The sequence below is a fragment of the Coccinella septempunctata genome, chromosome 1, assembly GCF_907165205.1.
Source record: "Coccinella septempunctata chromosome 1, icCocSept1.1, whole genome shotgun sequence".
In the NCBI taxonomy this organism is placed as follows: domain Eukaryota; kingdom Metazoa; phylum Arthropoda; class Insecta; order Coleoptera; family Coccinellidae; genus Coccinella; species Coccinella septempunctata.
The window spans coordinates 11,186,685-11,199,151 of NC_058189.1; the positions used below are offsets into that span (position 1 = coordinate 11,186,685).

General features: G+C 34.6%; 1 protein-coding gene across 10 annotated transcripts in view; it reads left to right on the top strand.

Moving 5' to 3' along the window:
- LOC123309446 (protein retinal degeneration B) overlaps positions 1–12,467 on the top strand; it is a 57,848-nt gene that overhangs the window by 1,911 nt on the left and 43,470 nt on the right. For 7 of the 10 annotated variants that reach the window (XM_044892641.1, XM_044892634.1, XM_044892577.1 and 4 more), the window contains exons 1-2: positions 2,392–2,538; positions 6,929–7,068. In XM_044892641.1, the coding sequence (XP_044748576.1) occupies positions 6,991–7,068 (78 nt within the window). In that variant the 5' untranslated portion in view covers positions 2,392–2,538; positions 6,929–6,990. Of the gene's footprint in view, positions 1–2,391; positions 2,539–2,605; positions 2,755–3,238; positions 3,258–6,928; positions 7,069–12,467 lie in introns of those variants that run through there. The other 3 variants (XM_044892585.1, XM_044892599.1, XM_044892592.1) reach the window with 3 other exon arrangements.

Genomic DNA, 12,467 nt, shown 5'->3' on the forward strand with positions numbered 1-12,467 from the left:
TTTAATCCAATTCTTAAGTTGTGTCTTCATAAAATCTCCATAGCTCCGACCGATACGTTCAAAGAAATTTCCAATATTTGAACTAGTGTCTGGTATTTCATTTCCTGAGATCATAATTCTAGATTTTTCACAGGATATAGGAAACGTGGATGGTCCAAAAACTAAACCCAACTAATGCCGACGTTTCGCGGATATATTTCCACTTCTTCAGGGCTGTTTCCTATATCCTGTGAAAAATCTAGAATTATGATCTCAGGAAATGAAATACCAGACACTAGTTCAAATATTGGAAATTTCTTTGAACGTATCGGTCGGAGCTATGGAGATTTTATGAAGACACAACTTAAGAATTGGATTAAATGTGACAAGAAAGTTGCATCACTACACAATCGGAAAATCTTTCTTCTTGAATGTAGGCGAAATCAGCCCTGAAGAAGTGGAAATATATCCGCGAAACGTCGGCATTAGTTGGGTTTAGTTTTTGGACCATCCACGTTTCCTATATCCTGTGAAAAATCTAGAATTATGATCTCAGGAAATGAAATACTCTTCGATCAGGAAGATTAAACAATAATCCGGAGAATATACAACTGTGAAAAATCTAGAATAACTAACATAAGCACTTTCAAGAAACCGCCACGATTTTCTACTTTTTGTCACCCTAAATTGCACGATTCAAAAATTATTATTCTCTCAAGTGACCTGATGCCTTTAATCTGATGAACTTGGTACTGAACCATTCACTATCCAGCCATATGTTTATGTTTTGTTTCGTTTTTCCAAAGCCGGAGTCACCTTCCACGCAGTACTTGAAATTCAACGAAATTTTGTCGAATTTCTAGGGGTTGTATCTCAGCCATCTTGGATATTTTATGTAGACAATTTTGGGTGAAACGACGTGACTTATTTTGATGAGTTCTACCTTCTGTCAAAAAAAAGCCTCACCTTTGGAAACACCCTATATAGGTCATAGGGCCTACGAGACGAGACCTCGTATCATTTCAGTGAGACAAGAAAGTCTCGTCACGGGTTTTTGTTATTTAATTTTTGGAAATGTTCGATTGACCCCATGAGACGATTCAAAACTTTTTGGGATATTTGAGACTATTTTGTTAAAAATTCCAGCAGGTATTTTGCTGAAAAAAGAATGCCTTATTGAATTAGGATTGTCAGGATGAAATCTTGACGAAATTTCTGCAGACTCAATAAAATTTCAGATTTCATCAGTATCTATTCGATTCCCCAATCGTTGAAAATAAACACGTTAGTTATTTACGTTAATCCAGGAGGCTTATTTATCTGGTCAATATCAAAGCGATACATTCGTGTAATTCTAGGATTGATTTAGAATCTCAAAAAATCACTTCGTTCTAATTTTATAAGTAGTTCCACTATAAGTGATGAGTGCATCTGGTTTTAGATATAACGTTGCGGATTCAATTAATTTCTTGAGGAAGCGTTTGTTGTATCGCTGAAAACCGTATCAATTTTTTTCACTGGTATCAGAAGTAATATAAGCGACTTGCATATGAGGTGTAGGCCATCAGTTCTCTCAGCTTTGAATGACACTGTTGACTTAATAGAAAGGATTCTTTAAAAAAATTAGCAGAGGAGAAGAAGAATGAGTTTATAAAATTAGAATTCTCCAAACTTCCGTTTGGAAATGAGTTAAAATACGAATATTGAAATACATTGAGCAGAAAGTTCCATAGTTTGACTGCAAGTATAGCAGAATGAAAACACTCCAGAGTCCAGATGTTTAGACAATATTAATTAAGCTCTTCAAACAAACAATATTTATGAGCGAATTATTTTTATTTTGAGCGACCTATCAAAACTTCCGCCGAAAGAAAAGAGATTGGGGAGTGGCTGAAAAACGCTCTAAACAATGGTGTAGCTTGCACTAGTGGGGCCCCGTATCAGCGTTTGAGATGGAGCCCTTTTTCTGTAATCCACCACAAGTGACGAAGTTTTTCACCAAGATACGAAGCATTCATTTTCATGAATTTTTTCAACGGGGAAATTAGAATCTTTAGGAAAATTGTAGATTTTAGGGGGGTTTCATTGTACTGCGACTTTTAAGTTCTATTGGGCATACAGATCAAACACACCTTTTCAGCTCTTTTTTTATATTTTCATTAAGAAATTATCATTATTATTATTATTATTAAAGTTTTTCTAGTTGCAATACTTCGAAAGTATTAGGTACACTAATAACTCTCAAATCTTTGCTTAGTTTGCGAAATGGAATAAATATTATCCAAACAACAGTAATGAACGTTGATTCTGAAATTCTGAAATGCAGGGTTTGAAATCCTCTGATCATCTTATAACTCATTAAAAAACGCTTGCATGGTTATGGTTATCTACGCCTCTGGCTCAAAACAGCTGATTTAAATACGTAAACATAACCTATACAGCTTGTATCTGTCAAAGCATAATCAAATAGTGAAACAGGAAAGTCTTCAATAATTACAGGAAAATATATAATAGTATATTGACACTCCCTTGATTACAACTTAGGAGATTTACTTGTTGGTATGTATGCAAAAAACCTTTAAAATTCTTTATTATAACTTATAATATCTCATTTGCACCTTCACAGTATGAGGAGAATAGAACCATTCTTATAGCCTGTTTATTGATATTCCATTCAATAGAAACATTATAGATGAATTACCCAAGTTGAATTGTATTGAAATAATTGAAAAACTTCTTGATCTTGAACAATTACACAGTTACAAAACTGAAAATGTAAGTGAACAATTTCAACTATACCAAGACATTGATTGAAGTATTAGTTACTATAACTAGTACTTCAATCGTCGACCGAAATCCTGTTTATTCAAGGAAAATGAGCTTGCATATATCATAATCTTAGATGCAGAATACAGAAAACAGACTGCAACTGCAATTGTTGAATATAAATGTACATCATGATCAAGGACAATCCATATTCTTTTATATTCAGAATTATTATGAGTAGTAGAAGGTGTAATTACTTGGTATTTAATTTTGAAATAATTACTATTTTGTTTCCATGATAGACATAAATTCGATACCCAGTTCGATATTAATTTCACTAGCAATATGTCTTGTATGTATTCTTCCAATCTTCCCTCATCAATTAACTGTTTATCTGAATTTATTTGAATTGAAAATTTAAATAGCAGAATTTAACCATATTGATTCGTTTTTAAAATATGATATGATTGTGGTACTGCATTGAAATGCTTCTAATAAACAAAATATGTAAGGTATGTGTCAATACAATGATTTTGGACATATGTTAAATATTATACAATTATTTTCATAGTCATGAACAATCCTCTAGTTATTGACATTTTCCTTCATAATAATCTATTGAGTATAAAAATTTTTCAATTGAATAAAATTCACTACTAAAATGTTGTTAACAAAGGCTAAATGATTTCGGTGGATGGCCTTTTATGAAAATGAAATAAACTGTTATATTTTTATTTGCAAAGTTTGGCCTAGTGGACAATTTATACTTTGACTCATAAATTGGGAAGTTTGAAGCTAAAATTTCAATCTCCTTCTACAACGAACTTGACAATGATGTCATTGATATGTGATGAAATTTTTTTTTCTACCTTCAAATATTGAATTGTTGTGGCTGATACTTGATGAAATTCCTTAATTGAACTAAACAAAATCACATATCTGATTTTCACTAACAAAAGCTTGTCGTGTGTGGCTGTAGGTAAGCACCTACAGCCACCTGAAGATGCTATTGTGATAGCATATAATCTTGTTCTTAGGGATCAAATGTGTATATATGTATGTTTTGTACATATTTGAAGAAATAAGATGCTTCATGGATAGCAATTTATATAAATTGATTCGAAATTCGTGAATTCTGTCTTTTAATTGCTATGATGATTAGTCTCAAAGTCTCAACATATTCTTACAAAAACCAGATTAACTTTTTCAAACAAGAAAATTCTACTCTTCTGTTTGAGAATAAACACCAGATTGGATATTGTGTAGAAATAATATTTGGGTGTTCAAACACTCTTCAGGCTATTTTATTGAATTTGGTGACCTCACTTCTATAATGATTAAAGCTAATTAATGGTGAAAAATAAGGCTTCAACAGTGACTACTTGTTGGAGAAATAATTCAAATTGCTTAATCCAATTTAAAACATGTCTGTCTGGAAATGGATATTATGTTTCATGTCACAGATGATGGGAATATGAAGGATTGAAGCACTTTAATTTTTTGAATATATGTATTTGCATATGCATAAAATGTGGTGAAATGATTCGTTTCATTATTGTCTCACATGAAATCATGAGTGTTTAGTAATGACATCTCAAAATTTCCCCAAAACATGTCATACTATACATTCTCAATATTTATGCAGTATTCCCTGCTCCAAGCTGGAAGGGTATAATCCATACACAATTTACTAAATATTAGAGTAATTATAAACGAAATTCAGGTACAACTGATTTGTATACAGGGTGGTAACTGGTAATACAAAGTAAGGTACTCTTTTTTGAATCGAACACTCTGTATTTCATTCCACATTTGAATAGAGCTTAAAAAGACGAAATCAAATATATACAGGGTGTTCCTAAAATTGGGGAATCAGTTCAGGTTATTATTATGTGAGTGATGTGGAGTCGTAAAGGTACCTACTTTACGACTTTTGCTTGTTACCAAGGTAAATGACGTTAAGTGTTCACAAGTAAACGACTTGAGATATTTGGGTGCTTGTTTTACGTTTAATTCCTCATCTTTAGCAACTACAGTGGCTTGCGTCAAGAGATTGATTTTCCTATTTTTTGAAGTAAAAATGGTAGGCCAGTGCTTTCTTCCTTAATTTAATTATTTTCTAAAATTCTTATTCAATTTAGAACAAAAATACTCTCTACGTTTTCTTTAGAATACACCACTTTTCGGTAAAAAATTGAAAACCGTTTGTCATCAACAAAATACTCGAGTAGAACAATCGATCAATGAATTTTATTACATCAAAAAAGCTTCTCAAATTACAAGAATTGCTGGCATTTCTGGACATGCCTATAGGTTTTTTCTACTCCAAACTAGTCAGAGAATAATACACTGAATTTATTCCCAACGTTTAGGAAACGGCCTGTATAGTTTTATGGGTTACAGATCCCTCAATTTTCATTTATTGATAATTTTCAGCGTACATAAGTACAATAGGACATTTTAGATCAGATAATTTTGATACAACCACTCAGTGGCACCCGAGTGTTGTTCAGCATAAATAAAGGTGGTTGTTTAGTTCCATTATAATCGATTTCAAGCGAATAACCTGGTCATCATTGGTAATTACCAACAATAACCAACTGCATTCAAGCGCTTTTGGTCATTATTGGTTATAATTCGGGACGTCATGAACTAGCCCTTCAACGTCATCATTTTGAACCGCAGATAACCGGAGATAACCATACTCGAGAGCTGGGTTAAACTTCTGGTTATTGAAGTGAGGTTAGAAGTTGTGAAGGGCCTTAACCAAGGGCAAAACCAGCAATAACCGCGGTTATTACAGGTTATTCGCTTGAAATCAATTTAGGTGATTTTTATAAATTCTCACCAATTTTCTAAAAAAATGTCATTCTTTGAATATTATTTATCATTCAGTGATGGTATGAAAGTGAGGTATGATAGTCACCGTTACTACAAATGTTTATGATTGCGTGCTGTTTTAAATTCACTCTTTCTCACTATCTAACTGTTCATATCGCCCTAACACGTGATCTACCCTGCATATGAGTCGATAAGTATCTGATGAGAAGGTTACTGCATACTTTCTGTTTACCTGGGGTGTGTTCATAAACTTACTCCGAGAGTAGAGTATGAGTATGGTTATGCTCAGAGAGCATACTCTGAGGAACTGATAGCACAGCCGTCTATAGAGCAACTGTGCTCAAAGTACATTTGTGAACGCTTCGGGTAATCAGAGTTTACTCAGAGCTTGCTCAGAGTAAGTTTGTGAACGCAACCCTGTAGCAGTGTAGCACATACTTTAAATAATAGTAGGGGAGACTGGTGAGGGTTGATACGTTTTTTGGAATTTATATTCTGGAAACTGAATTATATGAAGAAACAGGACTTTTCTTATATTATATGATTCTTCAATTAATCGTTCAACAAAATAAATATAGAAGTCTCAAAACATAACCATCTTATTCTATACAGAACGTTGAACACAAAAACATGCAAACTGTCTCAAGCCTCCCCACATATGGGAGGATTGATACGATCTACTGGGAGAGTAATCGAGAGGATTATTAAGCTCAGTAGGTAGGTCAGCAATGATACTGGCTTGCTTTGGTCCCATAGGTGTAGAAAAATCATGAAATGGCCGGTTAGTCACTTCCGCACAAGAAAACTCGACCTCGTTAAATACATGGGGATTGTACGGATAAATTCCAGTTGTTAAAAATCCCTTTGATATGTTGGATGGTGAAAACGCCTTCATATAGGCCTATCCAACTAGCTACGGAATATTTTTTTGAAGATGATTCATGTATCAGGCCTCCCCACGACAAATGTCTCAAACCTCCCCGAAAGCAATTTTTAGATGGATTTATGTTTTCATCTTATACTCATATATTTTGAAAGGCGAATAAAACTGTAAATTGAGTAGTTTTATGCATATTTCCCAGTGAAATGTTTGTTTATGCCGAAGAATTAATGCATGATCATAAAACCCTTAGGTAACTTGAGTAAAAACTTACAATTTCTCACCTCGAAACACTCTTCGTTGAATATTTCACAAACAAACTACTGTAAGCCTCACAGATTAACGTCACGCAATGCCCTCCGCCAAAGAATAGTGTTCACTAGTATAAAACTTTTGAAAACCCTACTGAATTTTCTTTTTTATTTACTGATTATTTTTTTCTTATTATAAAATTTGTTTCAGTGAAATGAAAACCAACTGGCAGTTCTTCATTATTTAGGAGATAGAGGAAGTCCTGGTCAGTCATGCTCATCAAGGAATATCGTATTCCTCTACCTTTGACTGTAGAGGAGTACCGTATTGCCCAGCTGTATATGATAGCTGTAAGTATAATTGAGTATTTTCTGATTTTATGTTGTTACTCAAATGCAAATCATGTTTTTTTAAAGCAATAATACAAAACGACTCTTGTTTAATTGTTTGTCATTCGTCAAAGAAGTATATAACATGCCGGGTTAAGCGCACGAATACGACCACGTAAAAATATGCGAGAGTACAGGCGAATTGTTTACATATTAGTATTCGTGCCTATAGTCCAAGAGCCAGAGCCAAAAAAGTCTCTGAATTTCTTAAGCCTGGTTTTTTCTCAGGTGATTACAATCATAATATACAATAAAATGCTGCGGTCAGTCAAGTGGATGTTAGAACATGTGCCTCTGGTGCGCATTCAAACATGTCGTGATTACCGACATAACAAAATCAATTTCTTAAGGCTGAAACTTTATAAACTTTTGTATTTTGGTATTTAAATCAAAATTATGATAGTCAGTCAGCGTCCGATCGGGACACAGCTGGTCAGTCAGCTTTAATGTGCGTAGACCGGACTGGACGTGTGACTGGAAAGCAAGGAGGATTAATGTCAATAGAATGCATCAAGAATTTAGAAATTCAGTTTGCAATGCTCTTCCTGGACTGCATGATTTGACTGGATGTGATTTTAACCCAGCTTTTTACAAGAAAGGTAAAAAAAACCTCTGCAGATAATGAAGCAAAGCGAACATTTTCAAAAAACATTCGCTGACCTTGGACTTGTAGATGCAAGCAACCAGAATAACATGTTCAATAAGGTTTAAGAATTTGCCATTTATACGGCTTGAAAAAAATTAAATCAATTGACGAGGCAAGATTCGTTTTATTTTCACAGACGTATAAATGTTTAAGCACCACAAATGATCCTTTTAAAATTAAAATAAAGAATGTAGATGGGTCGAGTATGCCATCATGCCAATCGGAATTGATGCAGCAGTTCTTAATAGTGAGCTTCATTTCAAATATTTTTCGTAATGCTCACCGTCAAATTCCAACGGAGCTATCTCCTACAGACTACGGGTGGAAATTGGTGGATGAGAAATATGACTTTGATTGGTTCAAAGGCGACCAATTACCAGAACTTGTACAAGATGTCATTAAAATACAGGTATAGAGATATCTTTATCTGGATTAAACAATCACAAAAATACTTTTTTTACTGAATTTTATTTGTTTCTCAGATTCTGCAACACCCGAGCTCGACTTGTCAGATCACGATAGTGAAAATGATGATATGGATACAGATGAAGATTCAGATTATGAATCATGTGATGATTCTTTATAGCTTGTTATCGTTAACGAATTGAATAAATATTAGAAATGTCTGAAAATCAATGATTTCTTACTTGTGCGTATACCCATGTTCGTTAAGTATCTTGTTGATTTTAAACGAATTTTATTTCTGAGATCTTAAAGAACAGTTGCTCATTAAAATAAATGTGTTATACTTTGAATGATTATGATGTAATATCTATAGGGAGCGAAAAAATTTAATTTCTTATCCACTGACTGACGGGCGTTGGTCTACGGAATGGCTGACTGACCATTTTATTTATCAATAACATAGTCAATAGTAGTTAAAAAAAAAATTTCACGCTTAATAAACGAATTGCATCCTTATAAACGACGCTACGCACATTGAAGCTGACTGACCAGCTGTGTCCCGATCGGACGTTGACTGACTATCATAATTTTGATTTACATACCAAAATACAAAAGTTTATAAAGTTTGTTATGTCGGTAATCACGACATGTTTGACCGCGCACCAGAGGCACATGTTCTAACATCCACTTGACTGACCGCAGCATTTTATTGTACAGGGTGGTCCACGGGAACCTGACGGTTTTTAAATGAGTAGTACACATTTGTTTTTCAGCATATAACATTTATTTTTTCATGTACTTACAGCCAGTACTATGCCATTTAAGAAATCAAACCTTAAAAATAACATCTGTCAAGTGGTGACCATCTTGCTCGAAACATGTTGCAAGTCTGTTCAAAAACAATACGGCGAACTGTGGAACGACTTAGTCTTAATGCTTGCGCTTGTTTTCGCACTGAGCGGCATGGACTTGTTCGCAACGCGTGCCTCACCCTCTCCACACTTTCGGGGGTCCGTGCCGTGCGAGTAGGTCCTGGTGGCTTCTTTTTCATCACATTTCCAGTTGTTCCAGGGGCTTGACACTTCTTTACCCCCACCCCAAATACGGTTTTTAGTTCTGCAATCAATCGCTATGTGGCACTGCATACGAAAATATATATCATATTCTCTACAGATTACTGTATTCTGACATATTGGATTTGTGAACGCCCACAGTGTCAATGTCAAGATTCTTTAATGCAAATTCTTGTTTACAAACGAGATCTTATACGAGTGTAAATTAAAAATACCCATTTATTGAACTCGACAGTTTTATCAGGAAATCAATTTTCTTGTAAGAAATATTTAATTCAAAGAACCACGTAATTATAACATTAATCGTTTATACTTAAACCAGTCCAACCAAACCCTTTAAAAATTGTGTTAATGGAAATGAAAGTCAAACTGTGTAGTCAGTTATTAAGCCACTCCGTGGGGTCAATGATGAAGCTCATTTCTCAATGGGGTAAGTATTTTTTTCAAACATAATAATACAAAAATTTACTATTTTCCTTTTTAGAAATCAAGCATCCGCTTCAGCTTCACAGAGAGGCTATCGACACTGCTGACTTTATACTATTTTTGGATGAGTTATTTGATTCGTTGAATGTATCCAGAGCTTGGACATCCACTGCGAAACTCTTAAAGAAGACGGTTAGTATTCAAATAGCACACAATGTTTGTTGGGAGCAGGCGATACAAATTTTCAACAGTATTTCATTTTATTGCCCTCGAATGAAAAGATCCATTGTGGTACCCACTTTGAAGAATATAGTGACAACATTGAACGCATTCCTTTACCTTACTCAAAAACTGTTCAATGATTATCACTTTAAATATATTCTTACTGGGGCTTTCAATCAAGATTGTTTAGTAAACTTTTTTGGGTACATTAGAGCACATGGAGTAAGGAATACTAACCCAAATGTTGAACACTTTATTGCATCATTCAAAACTTTAGTTATTAATAATTTCATTTCGGTGCATTCCTGGTGATCTAACTGTGAGGAAGATAAAACAGGGAGTCGTTGTTTAGAGACTTTGAAATCTTTCCTGCAGGAAAGTATAAAATCCACATAGGTCTTTGGGCAACTAATTTTTTCTTTTCCAAATTATTCATGCATTCTAAGCTTTGGCATGCTGTTTTTGATTTCTATTGCCGACTCCCAACAAACATTGTGTCCTTTTTGGATAATGTTGAAGATTTCTGAACATATAATAATTTCAACCTCATTTCCTATGAACAATATTATTACTGTTTATTATAATTATTGTCTTACGAAGATATGTGACCCTATTGACATTTTACCTCTGCTCATATATTCATTGCCATAATTATAGCTTATCTATTTCCATATTTTTTTTTCCTGTGCTGGGTATATCAATATATGTATATTTTTCATGACAAGTTTTATTTCTCCTTAAAATTCGCCCTAATAATCCATATTATACTATCGACGACGTCTAAAATACCAGTGAATTTAAATTTCGCGCCATGCGATTGCAGTTTCCAGTTATACCGACATTTCTCCCGGTTAGTTGGGTGGCAACCGCATGGGGGCGCTGAGGGCGGGATAAACTGTATTTTGCATCGTAGAACGTGAGTGTCAGATCTATTCTACTCTGTAATCTGTGAGTTGTTCGAAGATCGTTGACCCACTTCAGAATCGTGTTACGACTTGGGACAGCTCCATGACGGCCAATATTGAATTCACGCCGAAACAGTCTCTGCGTAGCCACCACTGATTCACCATTTTTGATAAAAGCTTCAAACGCGAACATGCGATGCCTCACACCCCACGCAGTCATGATGTACACTAAATGGCACATTCCAACGGTTCAAATGGGACCCTTCTGATGGCCCCACTCCACCTACCTGCCGAGTACTACCCAATTGAAAAACGTCAGGTTCCCGTGGACCACGTTGTATATTATGAATTATGATTGTAATCACTTGAGAAAAAACCAGGCTTAAGAAATTCAGATACTTTTTTTGGCTCTGGCTCTCCGTCTACTACTTGTCCCTATTCGGCGAGTATCTAAATCTAGTATTTGTTTCAGTTTAGTTGATCAACGGTGAAAATGACGAATTTCACTACTATCATTGAGTGTTAAATATTATTATACTCAATGCTACTATGCACATCTACTACTTGTTGCATTTAAAAAGCTGAATCGCCAAACATTCGTTTCAATCACGAACTAGTCACCACTCGCTGTCCTATTCTCTACTAGTCGTACTTTTTGTGGAGGTTGGTGAATTCCTGAGGTTTTCAGAATTTACTGGAGGCTGGGAGTCCACTCGGCTCGGGAAAGTACTGAAAAAGGACAGGGACTCACTAAGTCACTCGGAACAATAGTATACAGGACTTTTTTGGTGTGATAATATGTAATACACAATATAATATTATACAGGGTTTCTGTAAACAAATGCGAAGGCCTTAGAGAGATGATTCCTCGATGAAAATAAGCAGGGGTAGTTCCTATAAATTTTTTTTGGAAATCGACCTCCCTTCTGAGATACAGCCTTTGGAAGGCGATGACGAAATGACAGTTTTTAATTTTTTTACGGGTTCTAAAAAACTGAGTCATAAAACTATACATAATATGAAGCAGTAAGTAGATGTTACTCACACAATTTTTTTAGATCTCATAACTTTATTATTAGGGGTTAAAAATAACAACATGTATTTTAGCGGGAGGTCATTCTATGGAACACTTATACGATGAAATGGAATGGACAGTGATTAGAACTGCTTGTAAGTTTTTATCTATTCCGAGAAAAGTATCGACTGTATCGAAATGTTGCAAGGGACTTTTTTTCTCCAGAATTGAATGGAAATTCATAAGAGAATTTTATTTTTCGAAAATCTATCCCACGAAAACAATTTTTGAAGTAAAATCATAAGGGGTTGTTATTTTCAATCCCTGATAATGAAGTTATGAGATCTAAAAAAATTGTGTGAGTAACATCTACTTACTGCTTCGAAAACAATTTTTGAAGTAAAATCATAAGGGGTTGTTATTTTCAATCCCTAATAATGAAGTTATGAGATCTAAAAAAATTGTGTGAGTAACATCTACTTACTGCTTCATATTATGTATAGTTTTATGACTGTGTGTTTCTTAGAACTCGTGAAAAAAATTAAAACTGTCAACTCGACATCGCCTTTCAAAGGCTGTATCTTGTAATGGATGTCGATTTCGAGAAAAATTTATAGGAACTACCCCTGCTCATTTTCATCGAGGAATCATCTCCCTAAGTCCTTCGC